At 41.9% G+C, this 23,690-nt stretch overlaps 1 protein-coding gene across 6 annotated transcripts in view; it reads left to right on the top strand.

Moving 5' to 3' along the window:
* The window catches only part of SUSD4 (sushi domain containing 4), a 175,695-nt gene that overhangs the window by 149,488 nt on the left and 2,517 nt on the right, over window positions 1–23,690 (top strand). For all 6 annotated transcript variants that reach the window (XM_053308332.1, XM_053308305.1, XM_053308301.1 and 3 more), the window contains 3 exons: window positions 18,898–19,092; window positions 20,454–20,598; window positions 22,800–23,182. In XM_053308332.1, the coding sequence (XP_053164307.1) occupies window positions 18,898–19,092; window positions 20,454–20,598; window positions 22,800–23,182 (723 nt within the window). The remainder of the gene's footprint in view (window positions 1–18,897; window positions 19,093–20,453; window positions 20,599–22,799; window positions 23,183–23,690) is intronic.

Here is a 23,690-nt window from a genome sequence, read left to right on the forward strand (position 1 = left end):
ATTAAGTCTTCCACTTTCATTTTTGAGAAGTAAGTTTTAAAATCTTATTTTAAGGCTCCCTGCTGCATATAAACTCTATAGGATAGTTACTAGGTCATTTACAATCATAATTCTTAGTGAAATATTCTGGGAAAATTCTATTTCTACAAGCCTACAAAATATTTCCGATCCCTAGGTACTGTATCCAAATGATTTATTCTGCATTTTTATGATGCAAAGGTTCCTGTTTTTCACTTGTGAAATATATTTGTAAAGTGTGTTATGGCACACACTTTACATGTGTTGCTAAATATGGTATATATTTACTTGTTCTTCACCTGAAAAAGAGTCTGTCCTTGGTTTCCATTTTCTCTACAGTGTTGTGCAAAAAAACCAACAACTACTAGTGAGCAGTTGCCTTGCTATATAGGATTGTACAAGAATTTTTGTTGGAGCTTGACCAGAGAGAACAAACAGAATGGGAAAGAAGAGTCCAAAATTATGCTCATAAACTTACTAATGGCAAGCAGTGTTTTGTGTGCCAAAGAACTTCACATTTAAAGAGTACATGTCCTAACAGAGAATAGAAAAACAGTTTTCAAGACAAAAAGAAAGATAAGGTGATAGATTAGGCAGGGTTTGTACTGAGCAGCACTATATAATTTCCAGAGTGTATTGAACAGTAGTGTTCCAGTTTATTGTAATACAGCAGCTAATCTGGGTCTGAGAGGAATGTAATGCCTTTTTATTCAAAGTCTCTAAAACCTTTTTGAAGCGTGATAAGCTCTAAGGGAAAAGCACATATGTTTTAAGGAGCTGGGGCTCCTGCATATTTCTACCTCTGATAAAATGGAGAGAGATTATCTGGCTACTTTCAAACCAATGTGAACTGGTTATTATGAACTTGAATTGCTTTTTTCGTTGCCATCTGCTTCCCTTGTATTGTAGAGGGAGTAGGCTTTTGGCTCACAGTACTTGAATAAATGTGTAGCCCATTCTCTCCTGGATGCTTCTCTCAGGAATGTAACAATCCCTTTATTCAGAGAAATAGATTAGGAAGGGCCTTTACTAAGTAGCACACTTTGATACAAGGTAAATTAATAACCAGCATCATTTTAATTGGTCTGACTTTTTGAGTTCTGCATAGCAATAGCACTTACATTTAGCACTTACATTGACTCAGAAACGCATGACTCAGAAACGCTACCTGTTCAACGCGCAGGTACACTGAGACAGGCAGAGCTGAGGGGTTTCAATGCGTGGATGAAACGTTGGTGCCATGAGGAGGGGGTTTAGATTTGTTAGGCAATGGGATACATTTTGGGGCAAGCAAGGCCTGTACAAAAGGGATGGACTGCACTTGAACCAAGATGGAACCAGACTGCTGTTACTTAAAATCAAAAAGGTTGCAGAGCAGCTTTTAAAATTATGCCTGGGGAATAGCCGACAGGAGCTGGCCAGTATCTGGTTTGGCAGATGCCATCCTTTAAAGTGCGAGGGTGCAAAAGATTCAGATAAAACAGAAGGGGACAGAGCAGAAACACATAAAGAGCAGTCAGAAGGCTGTGCCAGCTGGTCAAAGAGTCCAAAGAAAGGTAGCATATACCAGGGAAGAGATTCAGCGAATAGGTGCTCATATGCCAATGCCAGAAGCCTCTGAGCCAAGATGGATAAGCTGGAGTGCTTGGTTGCTAACACAAAAATAGATATCATGGGCATAACAGAAACATGGTGAGAACCTGTGAGACACTGTTCTCCCTGGATATAAACTCTATATAAAGGACAGGGAGGGGCGCCTTGGAGGTGGAACAGCACTGTATGTTAAGGAAGGGATAGAATCTAACAAGGTGGAAAAGCTAGGTGGACCGGAGTCCTTCACAGAAACCCTGTGGGTGACAATACAAGGCCTGAAAGGAAATGTGCTACTGGGATGTGCTATCACCCTCCGGATCAAAACGCTGACAGTGACTGGGAGTTGCAGGAGGAAATCAGGGATGCGTCAAGGAGAGGCAGGGCAGTAATAATTGGTGACTACAATTACCCACACATATACTGGGTAAATTCACAGTCAGGTCATGACAAATAGGTCAGATTTCTAGATACACTGAATGACTGTGCCCTAGAACAGTTGGTCTTGGAACCAACCAGAGAGAAGATGACCTTGGACTTAATCTTGAGTGGCACCCAGGACCTGGTGCATGATGTCAGTGTCATTGACCCTTTAGGGAACAGTGACCATGGTGCCATCAAATTCAGCATACACGTGGGGAGAGAATCACCAAGGGAGTCTAACACAGACATTTTGAATTTCAGAAGAGGAAACTTCTCCAAAATGTTGAGTATGGTGAAAAGAAAGCTGAAAGGAGAGTCATTTCACTCCAGAATGCATGGAGTTTACTCAAAACCACAATACTAGAAGCCCAGTTAGATTGTATACCCCAAAGGGGGAAAGTTACCACTAAGTCCAGGAGGATGCCAGCATGGCTAACAGGTAATGTCAAGGAAGCCATAAAAGAGAAGAAGACTTCCTTCCGAAATTGAAAGGCCTGTCCAAATGAAGAGAACAGAAAGGAAGATAAACTCTTGCACACAAATGCAAGGTGACAATAAGGGAGGCGAAAAGAGAGTTTGAGGAACATTTAGTTAAAAGCATCAAGGGGAATAATGAAAACATCTTGCAATACATCAGATGCAGGAAACCTGCCAGGGAGGCAGTTAGGCCATTAGCCAATGAGGGAGTGAAAGGGATTATTAAGGAGGATATGGAGGTTGCAGAGAAGTTCTTTGCGTCTGTCTTCATGGCAGAGGATGCTGAGGATATACCTGTTCCTGAACCAGGCTTTTCGGGGATGGAGGCTAAAGAACTGAGTCAGATAGAAGTGACAAGATATGATGTTCTAAATTGTCTGGAAAAACTGAAAACAAACAAATAACCAGGGCCAGTTGGCATCCATCCAAGAGTCCTCAAAGAACTCAAATGTGAAATTGCCAACCTCCTTCCTAAAATATATAACATCTCTGCAGTCAGGCTCTGTACCAGAGGACTGGAAAGTAGCAAACGTAACACAGATTTTCAAAAAGGGATCCGGGGCGATCCAGGAAATTACAGGCCGGTTAGCTTAAAGTCCATTCCAGGCAAATTGATGGAACAGGCCCTGCTGGGAAAGAACCAACATGGCTTCTGCAAACGTAAATCTTGCCTCACCAACCTTTTGGAGTTCTTTGAGAGTGTCAGTATGTGTGTAGATCAAAGCGATCCAGTTGACATAGTATACCTAGACTTCCAAAAAGCTTTTGACAAAAGCTTTCTCATCAAAGACTCCTGAGAAACCTTAGCAGTCATGGGATAAGGGGACAAGTACACGTGTGGATTGCTAACTGGTTGAAAGACAAGAAACAGAGGGTAGGGGAAAGGGAGAGTTTTCACAATGGAGGGAAGTAAGAAGTGGGGTCCCCCAGGGATCTGTCCTGGGACCAGTGTTTTTTAATTTGTTCATAAATGATCTAGAAGTAGAGGTAAGCAGTGAGGTGGCCAAATTTGCAGATGATACCAAACTCTTTAGGGTAGCGAAATACAAAACGGATTGTGAGGAGCTCCAAAAGGATCTCTCCAAACTAGGGGAGTGGGCAACAAAATGGCAAACGCGTTTCAATGTTGGCAAATGTAAGATGATGCACATTGGGACGAAACGCCCCAACTTCAAGTATACGCTGATGGGATCTGAGCTGTCGGTGACTGAGCAGGAGAGGGATCTTGGGGTCGTGGTGGACAGCTCGTTGAAAGTGTTGACTCAATGTGCAGCAGCTGTGAAAAAGGCCAATTCCGTGCTAGGGATCATTAAGGAAGGGGATTGAAAACAAAACTGCTAATTTTATTATAATGCCTTTATACAAAACTATGGTGCGGCCACATCTGGAGTACTGCATACAGTTCTGGTCACCACATCTGAAAAAGGACATTGTCAAACTGGAAAAGGTGCAGAAGAGGGCAACCAAGATGATCAGGGGCCAACAGCACCTTGCTTATGAGGCAAGGCTACAACACTTGGGGCTTTTTAGTTTAGTAAAAAGACGACTGTGGGGAGACATGATAGAGGTCTATAAAATCATGCATGGTGTGGAGAAAGTGGAGAGAGAGAAATTCTTGTCCCTCTCACATAAAACTAGAACCAGGGGTCATCCTGTGAAATTGATTGCCGGGAAATCTAGGACCAGCAAACGGAGGTGCTTTTTCACACAATGCATAATCAACTTGTGGAATTCTCTGCCACAGGATGTGGTGACAGCCAACAACCTGGATGGCTTTAAGAGGGGTTTGGATAACTTCATGGAGGAGAGGTCTGTCATCAGCTACTAGTCGGAGAGCTATAGGCCACCTCCAACCTCAAAGGCAGGATACCTCTGAGTACCAGTTACACGGGAGTAACAGCAGGAGGGAGGGCATGCCTTCAACTCCTGCCTGTAGTCATCCAGCAGCATCTGGTGGGCCACTGTGCAAAACAAGATGGTGGACTAGATGGGCCTTGGGCCTGATCCAGCAGGGCTGTTCTTATGTTCTTATGACTAGGGGTGTGTCCCAACCAGTCTGGAAGCCATTGTAAAGGCCTCCGGACTTTCCAGACCGGTTCGGATCTGGCTGGTCCGGGTCCGGGTGGGGGGGTTCCTTTAAGGGCGGGGAGGGTTTACTTACCCCCCTGCCACTTGCCCCCGTCCAGCGCGCGTATTTAATGTAATTATTGGGGCAGCAGGATACTTCCCTGCTGCCCCTTGTCCCTCTGCAATGCCGCCAGCTTTGACTCACAGTTTTGAAAATAAATTACTGCTGCCCAGTGCCAATAATGAAGTTGAAGAAGAAGCCGGCCTCCACTTCGGCGCCTCTCCGCCCGGCGGCTCCCCCAGGAGCCGCCGCCGCCTCCCAGCAGCCACTGAGAGCGGCTCTGCCATGGAGGACGCGCCGCGGCAACCCTCACTTCCGGCTACCATGCGACTTTCCCCCACATACAGAGTGGCTGCATTCTGCCACTCTGTATGTGGGGGAAAGTCGCATGGTAGCCGGAAGTGAGGGTTGCCGTGGCGCATCCTCCATGGCAGAGCCGCTCTCAGTGGCTGCTGGGAGGCGGCGGCGGCTCCTGGGGGAGCCGCCGGGCGGAGAGGCGCCGAAGTGGAGGCCGGCTTCTTCTTCAACTTCATTATTGGCACTGGGCAGCAGTAATTTATTTTCAAAACTGTGAGTCAAAGCTGGCGGCATTGCAGAGGGACAAGGGGCAGCAGGGAAGTATCCTGCTGCCCCAATTATTACATTAAATACGCGCGCTGGACGGGGGCAAGTGGCGGGGGGGTAAGTAAACCCTCCCCGCCCTTAAAGGAACCCACCCCACAGTGCCAGACCGCAGCTCTGCGGTTCCGTGCACACCCCTACTTATGACTGTTCTGAAAGTTGGGAGAGATGTGCACATTAGGGATGTGCAATTCAATTCACGGATTTGACCGTTAATTGAATTGCCCCTTAAATGAAGGGGCTAATTTGCTGTCAAATTGAATTGCTCCCAATTCATCATGAACCAATTTGCATGATCCACATCATTAGTGCCTATTTTGTCTCCATGTTTTTCAATTGCTGGTTGGTTTTCTGGTAGTGCCTTCTGACTGGCTTGAGATCTCCTTGCTTCATGGTTGGCTTGTCGTTCAAATCAAGTGTTGGCATAGGCAACTGTACCCCCTTTTGCTGGGGGGAGGGAGGGGGAGGCCAAAGGAGGGGTTTTCAAAATGGCAGCTTCAATTTCAAAACTGGTTGCTTGGAGGCAGAGAGAATCATTGCTTTTGTACTTCAGGAGAGAAGAATCAGAGCAAGAGACTTCAGCAGCACTGAGATCAGACTGATGGTGGTGGTCTGGGCCTGCCTGCCTGGCCCCCAGTGAGTGGAGAGAGAGAGAGAGAGAGAGTGTGTGTGCCTGTTGGGCTTATATTTATTTTTCCTTTAAATAAGCAGTACTAACAACTGCTGTTTTGTTCTACGTTTTTTAAAATTGTTCCAGCTGCACAAGAGGTTTTAATTGGGTGCAGCTTGGAATTTTATTGTATTCTTGCTTGTAGCAACCTCACCCACAGTGGCTTTAATAACTGGGGTTCTGTGTGTGCTGTCCCCACCTCTCCAGGATTTTGTATCAGCAGCCCCAGTGACTTAACTGGGTGCTGTTTGGAATTCTTTTCCTTGTGTGGTCCCTGCTCCACACACAAGCTTATTGCTTTTGGAGTCTCCCCCCTCACACCACCACAAGGTTATTGCTAGTAGCTAGCTAGCTCCCAGTGGCTTTAATAACTGGGGTGCTGTGCTGCCCCCCCCCCACCTTGTAGTACCAAGCAGCTGCACCTCTTCTTTGCTGCTGGACTACATCTCTCTCTCTCTCTCTCTCTCTCTCTCTCTCTCTCTCTCTCTCTGTTTTTTTCTCTTTTACAGGCTGGTGTGCTGTGACTTCTTCCTGGTGCCCAGCCTGCCCAGGCACTCTCTGTTTCCTCACCCCCAGATCTTTTTTCTTTTGATTGGGTGGGAGCATGCCTGACTATATCCCACCTCCCCTCCTTCCAGCTGTTGAGTCCCTAGGTCTGATCCGCGGAGAGTGCTTCAAAGAGCAACATCTGGCAGACTCCAGCCAAAGATGCCGCTGCAAGTTGAGAGCCTCCCTCCAGCCCCCACCTTGGTCAGGTTATTGGAATTTAGAATTCTTTTAAATAGGGCCTAGTTTGGGGAAGGGAAGGATTAGGCGGCAGGACTGTAGGACAGGACAGGTGGGTTAGAGAGAGGCCACAGTAATCCCCTGCCCTTCTTTGCCTTCCCTTCACTTAGACCTGCCCCACTTTTGCTTGGTCCCCTCCAACCCCCCCCAATAAAGTCTGATGGGGGGGTGTTCCTAGCTTTTGTGTGTGCACCACAGTGCTGTAGTGACACACAGACCATAAATAGTCCACCTCCAACCCCACACCCCCTTAAAGGTATCCCCCCCCGCCATCAGTGTTAGGGCTTAACTTTTTTAAAACCCTAAGATGTCCAGGAAGGTGCGAAGCAGACCAAGGCAGAAGGGCAGGCGGAGGGCGGGGTGATGCTGCTGGTCATGGTGGGCAATGGCAAGAGGAGCCTGCTTGCCAAATCATTGCCACTGCCGGTGTGGTTGTGCGCAGGCTCTCCTATCTGGAGGAGCCTGGCCCCACAGCATAGCTGCCTGAGACAGCTGAGATGGAAGTTGCAGGGAAGTCCTCCCCTGTCAAGGAAGAAGCTCCTTTTCTTGTGGCAGCAGAGGAGGGGGTCTCTGTGGATGTCCCTGCTGCTAGTGGCAGCAATAGGCCTGGTGTGTCATCGAGTAGCAGCAAGGCTCCTGCTCCCAAGTCTCATAGTAAGAGATGAGCTCCATGTCTTGCCTTGGACTAATTTGTGCATCACTAACTACTCTGGTCTACTCTGCAATCTGCATTGTAGGGTGTTCTCAGTCAAAATGTAACTGAAGACGTTGCTGTAGTTGATCTTATGGCTATGTTTGCTGGCTGCTAAGTGTGCTGCTGTGGCAGCTGTTGCAAGTGACAATTGAGTCATAATTGTGTGTGAAAGACTAACTTGTGCCAATGATGCTATTGCAGCACAGGCATTGTGGCTGGCAGTGGATTCTGGGTCAGTGATTCTTTTCTGGCCATCTCTGGACTATGTGTTTGGCAAAATGTGTTCTGTGTTGGGAGGGATTTATGTATGCTTCTGTTCTGCAGTGTTTTTGAAGGCAGGGTTGCAAAATGTGTGTACTCTGCTTGTTCCAACCATAGGGAACAATAGGAACTGCCATCACCCCATTGTTCCCTATGGGTAGGTCCTAGGGACACCAAAATGAGTTGGGTGGTATGGCGTGATGGCTGCTACCTACACCCAATCCACAAAAGAAATGGGCAAGCGGGTGATTTATTTTTTTTAACCCAAACCTCCATAGGATCCCATGGGTTTTGTGGGGGAAGTTTTTGTTTTTAAATTAAAATCACTCGGTCTTTGGAATACAACTAGTTAGTTAGTTCTTTTATTGCAGCTGTAGGCTAAACAGAAACAAAAGTGACAATAACACAACCATTCAGAATTACAATAAATAGAGTAAATATAACTATACAGATAAACTAAAAGTACCATAAAAATCAAACCTATAAAAGACCGTGGCGGGATGTCTGTCTCATCGCCCCATAAATAAATTTGGCTACCACTTTGGTGACTACAGATTATTTATCTCGACTTCCACTTCCAGGCCAAGAGCAGATCACAAGAAAGAGGATGGAGTAGTAATTGCACAAATAGCTTCATCCACTCTTGGAGTGATCACGTCTTCTGAATGGAGAGCAGCCCTCAGTGCTGATCAAGTGCTTTCTGAACTATCCAAACATCTTCAACCATACATGCATGTAACAAGTGAGCTGTCTCTTCTCAATGAGCTGGTGCTGAGGACTAATTGTTTGGGGGTGCCAACCTCCTTACAAGCAAAAGTGGTCAAAATTGCTCATGAAGGTCACCTGGGCATGTGCTTGACTAAAAGGCAAATCAGATAAAGTTTCTGGTGGTAAGGGATGGGCAAATACATTGAAGATGGAATCAGACACTATATGGCTTGTGCTGTGTGTGACAAATTGCAGAAGACTTTTACCACCCTCTTGACTCCAGTAGAGTATCCCAGTGGTACCTGGGGGAAAATGTGCTCTGGATATAATGGGGTCTTTTGATGACCAACCCATGAAACAAAGATGGTGGATTACTATTCAAAGTGGCCAGAGGTTTCATTTACTGACAACATTACAAACAAGGTGATCCAGTTTTGTTAGAGAACGTTTTCCCAAAGGACTAGTGACTGACAATGGGACACAGCTTACCTCATTTGAAATGGAGCGATATTTGCATAACCAAGGGATAAAACACAAGACTCTTTCCTTGCACCATCCTTGAGAGAAGGGAATTACTTAGTGGAAAGAATGAACAGATAAGCAAAAGAAAGTTCACAACTGGCTGCTATGCAACCACCACAATGGAAAGAGGAAATCCATGAAATTCTACTTGCTTACTGAACCACTCCTCAGAAAATCACCTTTTGAACTGCTGAAAGGACATTAAAGCTACCACCAAACTTACCCAATGGCAATAAATGATAGGGCTTTCCATGCGATTTCACCCTTAAGGTACAGAGATTCATGGTCGGGTAAGGGAGAAACAACAAAAATATAAATTGTATGTGTTTCACATATGATTCACAGAAACAGGGTGTGAAATGTAAATTTCAAGTGGGGTACTTTGTTCAAGTATGGCTGCCTTATAAAGTGAGAAAGAGATGTTCCCTATATTCTGGACCAAAACAAATAATCAAAATCCCTGGAGGTTCTGTTGGATGATGGAAATAAATGGAACAGTTCGAGAATTTCCAGCATGCATATTATGAGATAAGAGGGAAAGGAGTCTGATCTCAAGAGAGGAACTGTAGACGAATATGATCTTGCCTCTAGTTTTTACCTCACTTGTAAGACTGAGGAAAGTGATGGACAATCCTCTGTACCAAAAAACAAACCATTAACTCCTCCTGTGCCAAGACCCAAGACTTAGGAGAAGTGTGTATGACAGGAGACCACCTAAAAGACTTCAAGACTTCATCACCAAATTTTAATCAATTCAATTCTGTTTGTTATAAAGGGGAGGGGATGTGTTGTATTCTATCTAGCAGTCCTTTATGTTTTGTTGATTAGAAGTTTGTCCCAGCAGTGGTGATCCTGTAGAGAGTGTGGGGTGGAGTCAGAAAGAAAAAGGAGGGGAAGGAGAAAATTGAGTTGTTTCTGGAGTAAAGTCTTAGTTAAACAAACATAAGATTGCTTTGTATTTCTGAAGAAAGCAGCTATAAAACACTGTTCAAAGGAAAAAGTCTAAAATTCTGTACAGCAAACCCTTGATTGTATTTAAAGCAACTCTTTAGATCCTAGACTGTCTCAAATAATTTATAACATTCTCATTTTTCTATATTATTCAACAAGCTAAAATTCTTGGTTTTGTTATTGCTTCTTCCACAGCTGTCAAGTCTGTCCCTGAAACATGCTTTTCATTCTCATTAAATATACTAATATTCTGCCTTCCCTTTTCAGTTTTTTGAAAAGCAAGAAATTTATAATCTAGAATAAGAAACGAATAGAAAAAGAACATTTTATTGGTCCAACTAAGATTCTCAAAACTTCAAAATTATTTTATGGACATGGATGTTCATAAAAACTGTAAAGTCACATAGTTTTGGATTTGCTTTCTACCTTTTGATTGGTGACCATATGGTGTTTTGAGGAGTGTGTCTTCCATTACATGCTGTACTTGGGTTCTAATACCCAAGAATCAATATATACATAAGTGTGTTATCTGTGAAGGTACATTCATAAATGTGCAGTATTTTCTCTCACAAGTTGGACTCTGTACTTTTCTAGTTGCAACTCATGGAAGTTTTCAAGGAAAAAAAATCTGTATGTGTGCTTTGTGACAGACATGACTACGAACATTTTATACTTTTGTGTACTTGATTGTACTTGCATAAAAATATCAGGAAGCAGCTGGACGGGGGATAAGGTGGACAAACTTGATTTCAGTTGTAATTCAGTCAGTCATATCTTTTTTTTATCCCATCCACAAGCAGCTTGAGGCAGTAATTGTAGAGTTGGAAAAAATGTAGAAGAGGCCAACCAGAATAATCAGGAGGCATGAGCACTTCCTTATGAGGAAAGGCTACACATTTGGGGCTTTTTAGTTTGGGGGGAAAATATGAATAATGGGGAGGATATGATTAAGGCTTATAAAATGCATTATAGTCTTCTAGTGATATTATTTCTACAGCATATTTTTAGTTGATTTCTGATCGTCACAGTACAGCTTTGCCCAGGCTTTCCAGCATGTGCTAATCCCACATTGGCAGAACTGAATGAGTGAAGATTGTGCAGGTTATGCAGGCCTATGTTTGATGTGGGCATTCCCTTTCTCTGGTTTAGTGCTATAATGGCATACCAGGAACATGGGAAGCTGCCTATCAAATCTGCCCTTAGTTACTACTGGGGAGCTGTAATCAATAGCTGTCTTCCTAAGACAAAGTTCAAGAGACTCTAGTCTATTTTTAAAGGTTTTGTTGAAGTTCCACTAAAACTGCTCCCCACAACATACAATGTAAATCAGAAAATGATATATAACATCAAAGCACATAGAAATGTACAGCTGTATTGTCCATCTGTCCAAGTAGAGACAAGCAAACAGACCAGGAGCATACAGCTGTAGAAGTGTGTACAAGAACGGCCAGATAATGTATTAGCAGAGTGATAGTCTCAGTTAATTGAGATGTAGACTTCATTTCCAAGCAGAGAGCCATTGCTCAGCTGGCATAATTTTTACTCTGTGCAGCACGTCAGAAACTGCTGTGGCTTCATAAGCATTTATTTCTGCATTGACAGACACCTAAACAACTGCCTAGCAGAACAGTCTTTGTTACATGGAACCACCATCCAAAAGGCTCACATTACAAAGACAATTAATGCAATTAATGATTAACTGAAGTTTTAAAAAATTACAAATACACATTACCCCATACAATAGTCATTAAACTAATACAAAAGACCTATATAAATTGGTTTTTATATTATATTTTGTCCTCATGAAATGAATAAAAGGGAACCGTGCCTTTTTGATATGTCTGTTTCTTGTCATCTCTGAAATGAACATGCTCAATTTTGCCATTTTGGATGGTCTCCCAAGTTTTAGCCAGCCCATGTTTTAGTGCAGAGTTGTTTTTTGTCATCACCATTGGCTCACAACTTCAGACTTTTGCAGCAGTCAAGAGGTACTGGACCATTTCATTAGGCTCATCCAGAAAACCCAACAGGGCAAGCAATGGATTCTTTGGGACGGCATAACAAATGATCAGCCCATTAGAACAAAGAACCATCTTTTAGAAAAGCATGATTTTAAAATATGGGAAATAACCATATTAGGTTGTTTTGTGAACAGTTCCAACATTTATTGCAGCCATCTTTATACATTGTGTTATCAGTCAGGTATTAAAATAAAAAATAACACTTCATAATGGTTTTCTTTAATATTTATACAAGGGGACAGTGTAAGACCGCTTGTAAATATCGGATGCCCTATATTTTTTAGAACACACACCTGCAGTCATAACATTGCAGCACAGAGATTATCTGACTTTTTGTGTGGGCAGAGCTGTCTTTGTCAATTTTGCTGAAACCTATAGGGTTCATAAAACTCTTTTTCAATCATGCTGTCCTTGGTATTTAATATTGCAAAATGGTCCTTACTCCACAAAGAAAAATACAACAAAAACCAACAGTTTTAAAGCAGCAGTTGAAACTATAACCCCAAAAGAGCTTTTTAAAATGTCAAAGCATTGATTTGACAGAAAGTCAGAAGAAGCTACCTCTTATATCTCTACAGGAAGGAAATGAAAGTGTGGCCACCACAATGGAAAAGTTTTACAATGCAATCTATGAGCGACTTTATCAGGGTTGGTTTTTCAGGTTGGTGGCCTAGAGTTAAGAACAGACTGAGCCTGTGAGAGAGAAGTCACTCTCAAGCAAGAAACTGAAGACTTGGGACATAGCTTTATGGGATGGGGTGGAATTCTATTGCCTCCTTATGTCACTTGTATTCGTAGCTGCAATACAATCCCTGACCATCTGCTGTAGTGGCACTGAAGTGCAATAGAGAGCAGTCTAGTTGTTCTTCCTGGTTCTGACAAGTTTTCAAGGTGACTCCTGGATGCCACTGTTGGCGTTTCTGGCTAGAGAACCCTGGCAGCTTGCTGTACTGATTAGTATCAGGACCAAGTGAGATGTGATGAGGCAACTGGCTCAGGTGGAAGATTGGCAGAGGTGGTGCTAGGAACCCCACATCATCCACATCTGTTGGCTGCCTCACTGCCCTCTCCCTTACCTAGTAGCCATGCAGACACTCTCACTTGGATTTTAAGAAGGCAGAGGGAGGAGGATGGGAAGCAGAAAGAAGTGTGGAGGAGTAGAGTGATGTACAGCAGAGTGGCAGCTGCAGTAGCTGGGAAGGGAAGGAAAAGAGGAGGAGGAGGAAGAAGAACGTGCTACCCCCTTTGCCAAAGGGAGGGAGAGGTTCTCTCTACATACTACCCAGAGGTGGGGTGGGGAAGGACTGCCTCGCCATGTTGCCTCAGGCACAGTTGGGGCTTGGGCCAGGCCTGCTTAGTATCACCTATCCAGATCTTTCCATTTTCAAGAGTCCATCTTCAAAATATAGCTCTTAGTGCTGGCGTTGAAATTCATAATATCTTTTAATTGTAAATAATGAATAATGGCTCCATTTTTTTAAATTGTGATTGTTGATGCATGGTGGAGAGAGAGAGAGAGAATTGGGATATGACAGGTTTTTCAGTGCCCAGCACCTTCTTGAAGGAACTAAGAATGTTTAGTCTAGAGGAGAGAATATTTAGAAGAGATACAGTAGCCAGCTTCGAATATCTGAATGGCTATTTCATAGAAAGAGGAGCAGACTTGTTTTCTGTTGCTACTGAGGGCAGGACTAGAACCAGTGCATTGAAATTACATGGAAACAGATGAGCTCCCCTTTTCTGGAGGTTTTCAGAGGCTGGACAACCAACTAAGCAAGAGATTGAACTAGGAGATCTCCAAGGTCTCTTCCACTCAGAGATTTTATGCTTCTGTGGCCTGCCTGATTCAACCATGGCTTTTCAATGCCATTTGAAAAGGCCTGTGTGAACTGGAAGGTTTTCACTGATATTATCAATATCTTCATCTGTGAGCCCAAAGAACAATGTGTGCTCTTCGTGTGTGCGTGCCATTGCCTGTATTAGCATAAAATTCATTAGAGAGTCACGCCTGGAGTGAGGGAAATGGCCTTATTCCCCTGGGCATAACTACAATAAGAATGAAGTACAGTTTTGAATCAAGGATAATTTTGTTTTGAAATCTGCTCCATTATTCTTCCCTATCAGGACAGTGAAAAAGGAACATTATCAGACTACAGTTATATTAAAGAGAAAGGAAGGAGATTATTTTCACTTTACTTTTTAAAATATGAACATGTTTGTTATCTTCCAACAGTTACAATAAAAGAATTCAGCTTGCAATTCATTCCAGTCCCAAAATACACAAATATATTTTGTGTAGATAAGAATATCCCACTGCCTTAGACAAAAACCAAGGTAATGCCTTTGTTCCAATTGTGTAGAATAGAATATGTAGAATACTGTGTGGATATTTCCTTTGTAGTATGTTCCTTGGTCCTCTTTCTGTCACCTAGAGCCATTTACCTTTCTGGAATTAGTGGTATTGGTATGCCCGATCTGTGATTCTGGCACAGCAATACACTGCACTGTATAAGTTGATCTATTAAAATTACTGTTTTGCAGTTAATTCTTTACAAAAGGCTCTGCTTCTATTTCAAGGAAGGTAGCAGCTCTACTGGTGCATATATACACAAAATAAATTCCTTCTGTAGAAATGAAGAGAGCAATGCATGCAAGAGTTTTATCTGTGCATCAGACCATGCCTTGCTTTGAATTGAAGGATTTTAAATAAGAGAAAAACAAGGACACTCCAAACAGTTTTCCCATAGTGAAAACACATTTAAACATCCTCCTTACCCATTTGCTAGTCTTAATCCAAGGTGTCTTGTGCCCATAACAAGATGGCAATGATTTATAACCTTTCACTTGCATCCTCTTGTAACCTTTCCTTCCAGGCATATACTACTAGTTTGTGCTTCCCCTGCCCGCCTGACACACCCTTTTTAAAATGTTAATCTGACTCTGCATTTTGCAGTGGCTGACATCTTGACTAAATTACTCAACATAGGTCCCATTGATATTAATAGGGCATTAATTTAGTTTTGTATTTCATTTAATATTAATGTCAGTGGGTCTTCTGTTGAGTAATTTAGTCAGGATGTCAACCACTGTAAATTGTCATCTGTTAATTGTTTGTGGATTTTTTCAGTGTGTGATGTTTGTGTTTCTAAAAAAAAAGTGTTTTGTGTTTCTAAAAATAATTTGGGATGGTGATTAATGCTATGAAGTAATGTTACCATCTCCTGGGGGAATTTATGCAACTATGATTCTGTGGCACCAAGTTTGGGGTTTTGCATGTGACATGACAAATTAACATAGTCTCAGGAGCCTGTAATTGACCTGAACAGCTCCTGTCCCCATCCCATTACTCTCAACAGCTCACACCCTTCTTCCATATATGCATTAATTATTTTTTTGCTTTAGAGTGCTATGACTTCTAAAAACAGGCTGTGTATAATTGGAGGAGATTTAACCATGATATAAGGCATCAGTTTTTTAATGTAAATCATGCCCCCCCCCCTAAAATTGATTGCCAAAGAACTATCAATGTAAACTGTTTTCATCTTTCTGTGAACTGCCTATTCCAAATATGCAACACTCAAAATATTATAATTGCATGGAGTTAGGAGAATTCATGCACATGTGTAGTTTGTCTAGTTTTCAGTGCTGTGCATAAATGTCTTAAGGAAATCTTACATTTTAATATTTTTATACTTTGCAATATATGGCTATCACTGCTTATAATATATTATGCTACTTTCATGAACAGCTTCAGCTTATGTTTCATTAAAAACAGAGCACATTTATAATGGTTGGAACATACTTTGTTCCTGCTAAGAGGAAATTTCCCATGCTAGGGTCCTGTCACATTTGTATCTCTCATGTATTGTATGGGTTCCTGCAAGGTAAACAATTTTCTGGAAGCTTGTGCAGTATTGTACTTTAGGCTGGCTTTGGTCCCTAATATTTATGCCTATTTTTAAATGGTTTTTTTTAGAATATTATCAAAACCATACAAAGTAATGAAATTGATAATCAAATAACACAAACAAAACATAATCATAAAATCAACAATACCATTAATCTCTACTCTAAAAAGGAATAGGAGGAAGAAAAATAATGCATCTAGATTAAATAAATGTTTCTTATCTTGCATTACTATGTATTACTAAAAAGAAGAAAACACAAACTGGTATTACCCATCTCTAAAGTTATTATTCCAGTACTCTATAAACGAACTCATTTCCCCTCAGAAATCTGGTCTCAAATATTAATAATGTTCTGGGGAGATTTGAATTCCGGGAGAAGCAGCAGGTGTTATTTTAGGAGGCTTGAAATGTCTTCTAAAGCAGTTAATCTCTCTGGTGGAAAAATCTTTTCATGTTGCTTGCTTTTGGATCAGTGCTCTGTATTGGCACATCTCTGACAGCCTGTTATCTATGCCAGGTCCCTGCAATCAACCCTCTTGCAAAGATATTTAGGTAGAAAAGCTGAAGAACGGCTAAAGACAGCAGCTAATAAAGTGTCCCCTAATCACCGTAGATTCTTCTTGTCAGAGGTTTGTTCATTGAGAGAGATTAGTTTGGTGTGTATTGGCAGTCTCCTTCTCTAGGTTCCTTTCCATTTAGAGGAGTTGTTTTAAACCAAACAAGGAAAGCATTTCAGACCTTTTGCTGATTTCCTAATGAATCATTTGGCTTTCCTTTGGGTCAAGTCCAGCTTGCAAAAGATGTAGAATGTTGTTTTTCCTGTATGAATTACGTGCTCTAGTTTCAAGTTATTATAAATTATAAAGCCTTGCCTGGTGAAAATGCAAACAAAGATGTGTCTCTAGGGCATGTGGAACAGACAGTGTTGCACATTACAATCAGCCTCTCTTGAAGGTTTGTTTAATGCTCTGTGTGTGTGTGTGTTTAAATTACTTTTAAAATACATTATTCATACAACTAGATGCATGGGGAGAAGTTACAGAATTGTGATTTCTGTAGAAAATCTACTCCTCTGCATTGGTGTGTACATTATTTATATCTATATAGTAGGTCTACTGCATAATCGAGGTATGAAATAAGCACAAAGGCCTGCAGAGGGGAGCCATGAACTATTTTGCTCCTTTCTTGGAAGGGAAAAGAGTCTGACCCTTCAGCTAACCCAAATTTTTATACCTCCAGCAAACTTGGGCAGCTGGAATTCCTTACCATTAAAGACATATTTTGCAAGTTCATCCACTGAAACAGAAATTCTAATAGCAGAAATACAACATGAAAGCCCCATTACACTACTACTTTGAGCTTTAGAGGGCCAAGATTTTAACTTGCTTCAACCTCACAAGATCACTTACACTGCTAATGTATGGCTGCCTTTGTGACTCTTAATACTTTTCTCTTTAACTTTTGAATGTGTGTGTGTGTGGTTAATGTAACATGTAGCACTGGAAACAACAAATCTTTAATTTTTAAGATAAAAGGTGCCAGGGCTCAGGTCAGCCTCTTGACTTCCATGCAATAGGATGAAGCTTTCTTCTTAATCTGAGAGGCTTGCCTCATGCAATATATTCAGGTTGGGATTACAGTGAAAAGTCTGTGAAAGAGCTGCAAAATTTGAATATTCTGTCAAAAATGATCTAATTCAAACAACTTTAGGAGCTGTAAAATAGGACTGCAATTTTCCTACATCACATGATTGTTGTGATAGTGAATAATCATGGAACACTTTGCCCACTACAAATGCAAATAAAAAGCTGTCCACTTTATTTGGAGCATAGTCCTTACTGAGCTCATAGGATATAATGTATAAATAGTGAATGATTCATGTGTCTGTATACCAGAGAGGTTCTTCTCTTTACATTTATTGGTTTTCATAGCATGTACTGTAAAACTCAGTCTAGATCACTTACACAGAATATTGCTTTGTGTCGCTTTCTGTTCATTCCACATCACTGTTGCAGATATAGAATATAATCAATTAAAAGTGACATTTTTCCAAATTTGAAATCAATGAGATGAGCTCTGAACTGTACACTCCATACCCATTGATTTCAAAGGAAATTGTGTGCCTAGTTTGATCTGAATTATACCCATAATTCATTACTTCCTCTATAGTAGAGAGACATTTAAATGTGATTTAAATGTTAAATAAGGTTCCATGTAGGTTGTTATCCATTAGCATTAAATTTCTGATGTACATCTAAATAATAACCAGGACTGTACAACTTCAGCCCTCCAGATGTTTTTGGACTACAGTTCCTATCAGCCCCAGCCACAGTGGCCAATAGTCAGGGATGATGGGAGTTGCAGACCAATATCTGCAGGAGGGTCAAAGTTATACAGCCTTGTAATAGACAGTAGCTAGTTCCAGCAGGTACCAAAATATTTATTGAAACAAAGGAACTGGTTGATTTGTGTCAAAAAGTTTTTGTGTATCCATTGGAATAGTTTGTTACCTGGGAACTGAAAGTGCTATCCCTTTGTTGCCGGGATGTACAACTAAGAAATCAAAGCTGAATTTTGCATACTCAAGTAGTGTTCTACCATAAAATCCCAGATGTTGCTCTAACCTCCCCCCTGCTGTCATTTATAGCAAACTTTCCCAACCTGCGGCCCTCCAGATGTTGCTGAACTACTATTCCCATCACCCACAGCTACAACTTATTGTGGCTGGGATGATGGGAATTGTAGTTCAGCAACATCTGGAGGGCCGCAGGTTGGGGAAGCCTGATTTATAGTAATAAAATTGGAAAGTCATCTCTGAAGTGTAGCAATGCATGAGTAGTTTGGTCTACAATTGTAGCTTGCTGGTTTATGTAATGTTAGTTATATTACCTGCCATTAAAATAATTATCATTACACAATAAGTAGAAATCATTGCTGGTTAATATATTGGTTTTTGTGGAATTAATATAGTAATGTATACATGCATGTATTTGTGTATTGGGGTGGCAAAATATGGAGCCAAATGCAATGCTGACATGCAGTTTATGTCTATTAATGTTGAGCGTCTAGAAGACACTATTGTAGCTAACTCACTGTTGTTGTTGTTATTTTTGTCCAAGTTTGTCCACTACCTCCTATGGTGACTCATGGAGATTACATTTGCCATCCGCGGCCTTGTGAGCGTTACAACCATGGAACTGTGGTTGAATTCTATTGTGATCCTGGCTACACCCTCAGCAATGATTATAAATATATGACTTGCCAGTATGGAGAATGGTTTCCCATTTCCTATCAAATATATTGTGTCAAAGCAGGTAAAAACCACCACTCAAGAATCCAGTGCTGACATGAAAGTTAATTGTTAAGGCAAATATGACTGGAAAGGTGGGTTGGGGGTAGGGATCTTTTGAATTCCCTTAGAATACCTTATCAAGTATAAAATTGTAATTTGTGTCATTTGTGGTTATATATATATATAACCATATGTATATCTTAATTCATAAATCTTAAAAAGGTATCAGAGATCAAGAAATGTTGACTTAGTTCACTAGGCAAACAAAACTCTGGGTCTCTGGGTCATTGAGGAGAGACCATATTACTCCCGTATTGAAGGAGTTACACTGGCTGCCGATATGTTTCCAGGCAAAATACAAGGTGCTGGTCATAACCTATAAAGCCCTAAACAGCTTGGGCCTTGGGTATTTAAGAGAATGTCTTCTTCGTCATGAACCCCACCGCCCATTGAGATAATCAGGAGAGGTCCGTCTGCTTTTGCCTCCAGCTTGTCTGGTGGCTACTCAGGGACGGGCCTTCTCCGTGGCTGCCCCAAGGCTTTGGAATGCGCTCCCTAGCGAAATAAGAGCCTCCCCATCTTTGACAATTTTTTAAAAGTCTCTAAAGACACATCTGTTCAACCGGACTTTTAACTGATATTGTTTTGTTTTAATATTGTTTTTAAATTGCTGTGTTTTAAGTTTTGTCTTGTTTTGTTTTTAACTAACGTTTTATCTTTGTTTTTATCTGGTTGTGAACCGCCCAGAGACGTAAGTTTTGGGCAGTATAAAAATATGTTAAATAAAAAAATATAAATAAAATAAATAAATAAAACATCTTATTCATCAGATGTTTCCTTGAGCTATGTTGGTACATTACTTGTGAGGAATTTTTCACTCATTGGGCATCATTTTTCACTTGTTCATGGAGCATCGACTTTAGGGACCCATTGGGGCTGCTGTGCAACTTGAAAGGCAGCCCCAGTGGTGTAGGGGCACCTGTGGCAAGACTTAAAACCTGTGGGGCTTTAACAATGGGGCACCTGTGGCATGGCTTAAAACCACACTACTTCCATTGTAATATACTTCCATTATATTCCACTGGAATTTAACAATTGAAGTAGTACTTCAGCTGCTACTTCACTGCACTGTGCAGGTACCCCGTTCCATTACACCATTGGGGCAGACTTTCAAGTTGCACAGCAGCCCCAGTTGTCCCTTAAGGCCAAAGTTCCACTGTATGGCATGTTGGCCATTGTTATATTTGTGTATCCTGTATCTGTACAAATCTGTAGACAGGATCTGGAGCAACTGGGCCCTGATGTTTCTCTGGCACTAATAAAATCTAAATAGTGAAATATTATTCTCTAATGTGCCTGTTTTCTTTGATCTTTGTGTCACAGAACAAGCCTGGCCAAATTCACAGGAGACTCTCCTGACGACATGGAAGATTGTGGCATTCACTGCTACCAGCGTTCTACTGGTGCTTCTGTTAGTTATTCTTGCCAGAATGTTCCAGACCAAATTTAAGACAACCTTCCTGCCAAGGTCAGAACTGCTTTCGTCTGGAGTCTTTCAAACAGTGGGCAGAGCAACAGTGTTGACCCTGTGTCTGGAAGCTTGATCTGGGATTGGAAGAGATTGTGGTCCCCCTCTAACACAAATGATTTTCCCTCTGATTAAGAAGCAGGAAGGAGAAGGAGATTGGTCCAGCCCACACATCTCTAGCTGAAAACAAGGCAGTCCCCCACTCCACTTGTGTTGTGTTTATTAAGGACAGATCTGCATGTTATAAGAAACACAAGGCAGCTCTGTGCCGAGTTCTCCCCTTCTCTTCAGTAGCAAGTAATGAAATGTACCTCATTTCCCTGAACCAATATGTTGAGTGTTTCCCCACAGACAGTGATGTGAGGGTTGGGAAACACACAGTAATAACATCAGGACATGATGTAGATTGTATTACACATTTCAGAGGGTGATGGGGGGTGGGGACTTGACATGGACTCTTGTTTTCAGTAGCAAGTCCATCTTTCTTCCCATGTGTAGTTCTGAGGCTGCCCAAACCATACTCGTAACAGTTTCAAATCTAAGCAGTTTTAGTGCATGTATACAGCTTTTTGAAGCAGAAGAGCATTGTAAGTCCTCGTCTACATACGCATACCTATATGACAAGACTGTTAGTATAAGGGAGTCTAGGTCAGGGGATGATTTAAATATTATATTCCTCACTGCTAACCTTTTGTACAGACCCATGGATGAATGTTTACCTGTGCACATCTGCCATTTTTGCAAGTCAGATGGAAAATCTATAGTTATTTTGCTTGCCTATCCCTGACCTAATATTATTAACACAGTGAAACTCTGTCCTAAAGCTCCATCATTTAGGGGCTATTGTTGTTGTTGTTATGGTTTTTAAAACACTGAAAAGTTTAGCTGTTGTGCTCAACGTTTAAATAACACAGGTCCTTCAGGGTTACAATCTAAAGATTAAAAACAACAGGTTTTGGAGGGAAGGTAGGTCAATCAGGAAAAGCCAGGGTGAGCAGAGGAATTCAAAAAGGTTGCATGTAAAACAGCCCAATGTGACTGGAGGGGAATGCCCATAGTAGGGAGCTGCAAGAAAAAAATGGAATGCAGATAGAGAATAGAGGGGTGGAATCTTAGGCTCAACTAGAAGATTGGTACCTGTAGAGTGAACAGTCCAAGGAGAAATATATGTATATAGAGAAAAGGCCTTTGAAAGTATATCCATGAAGTTTTCTTCAATGAAGTTGAAAAGAGAGTTAGTGTCTTTACAAATGACACGACTTACATAAGTCATGAATGACAAGACTTACATAAGAATAGCCCATCAGGAACAGGCCAAAGGCCTATCTAGTCCAGCATCCTGTTTCACAAAGTGGTCCACCAGATCCCTCTGGGAAGCCCACAGGCAAGAGGTGAGGGGATGCCTTCTTTCTTGCTATTGCTCCCCTGAAACTGGTATTCAGAGGACCTGGTATTCAGGTCACTTCTCAAAGACCTGAGCATAGAGAGAAAATGAAACTGAATATAAAGGATTCAAAACTTGAGAAGAAGGGGTGGGGAAGCAACTAGGGATGTGCACAAACCGGCGCTCGGCCAGTTCGGTAATGGCGGGGGCTTACCTTTAAGGAGCAGGGAGGGTGCTCATCCTGCCCTCCTGGCCATGTTTCCTCCACCAGCACTGTCTCAAAAACCTTGCCGCCCCAGTCAGTGTCAGACTGGAAGTGCCCAGTGCGTGTGCGGAAAGGACTACCAGACCGGTTCGTGCACATCCCTACAAGCAACATTATCAAGAACGAGAAATAGTGTTAAGCAAAACTGTGAAGCAGGAAAAAAACTCAGTTTCCTATCACAAAAGCTCAATTTACATTGCAGACTTAAAGTAGGATTTTCCACTCTAACTTGTGTGCCCAGGATACTGGGATCTTACTGCAGAGTGAGGAATACAAAAAGCTTGTTATCTATGCCACTCAGATGCTTCTTTTCCTTCTCTAATCTGTTCCTTGCTTTGCTAGAGTTATTTACCCCATTGTGATAAATTGCTCAGACTGATAGTCATGTGTAGACTCCTGCATATCTTTGAAGCAAATATTAATGAAGCACTAGCTGAATTTCAGGTGATCAAAAACTGATATAGCCAGGGAACTTGTCTGTTGCCAGAAGCAATTCATTATGCCTGAACTAACTAACTCTCTCTCTCTCTCTCTCTCTCTCTCTCCATGTAGAGGTGCCCAGGAAAGTTGTAACAGCGCCCCTGACTTTGTGGTAGTAGATGGTGTTCCTGTTATGCTGCCAACCTACGATGAAGCTGTGAGCAGCGGCTTGAATGCCTTGGCACCAGGATATGTGTCCCCTGCAGGCCAGGGATATATTTTACAGGAAGATGATCAGAACCCTCCAGCTTATCCAGGGCCAGAGGATTTGGACAGGTTGCCAGCTGAATTTGATACCTGTGATAGCATTTCAGGTTCCTCTGAACTACTTCAAAGTTTATATACATCTTCTGTGTGTCAGATGGGAGCGCATCCTATCTCGGAGAGAACTGATGCTATCAACAGCACCACTGCAGAAGTAGCATCCACCAGCCCAAGCATTGACATTGCAGATGGTAATTTTGATTTTTGAACATTACATAGGCTCACTTTAGCATCAGGGGGGTTTTTTTATAGGAAGAAGCCGTGGGATTGTGCTTGGGAGAAGGAAGCTAGCTCCTGACATTCTCTCTTTTTCTGTATTTTGGCCTATGTCTGTTTTGCTCCTGACTTTAAATATATATATATATATATATAATTTACCATCCTAAGTTTAATCACCACTTCACATCAGATTCCACCAAGCATTTGTGTCTAACAATTCTGTAATAGCAGGAGATGGGTAGGTGTATGCTTTTACTGCCCACACAGAGCCACTAGGCAACAGTCCTTCAAGTGAGAATCTGTGAGATCTGACTGGGCATCTGCCAAGCAGAAGCAGGTTGGAGCTGCAGAACCCTGGAGAGCTCCAAGTGAACAACTTGTTCTTACAAGGGCCACAGATGGACTAAAGCCTTAAATTCCTCTAGGCTCCTACTACACCATCTCCCTGCATGAAGAGTAGAGAACTGCCATGTGGCCTGG

The sequence above is a fragment of the Hemicordylus capensis genome, chromosome 1 (genome assembly GCF_027244095.1).
Source record: "Hemicordylus capensis ecotype Gifberg chromosome 1, rHemCap1.1.pri, whole genome shotgun sequence".
In the NCBI taxonomy this organism is placed as follows: domain Eukaryota; kingdom Metazoa; phylum Chordata; class Lepidosauria; order Squamata; family Cordylidae; genus Hemicordylus; species Hemicordylus capensis.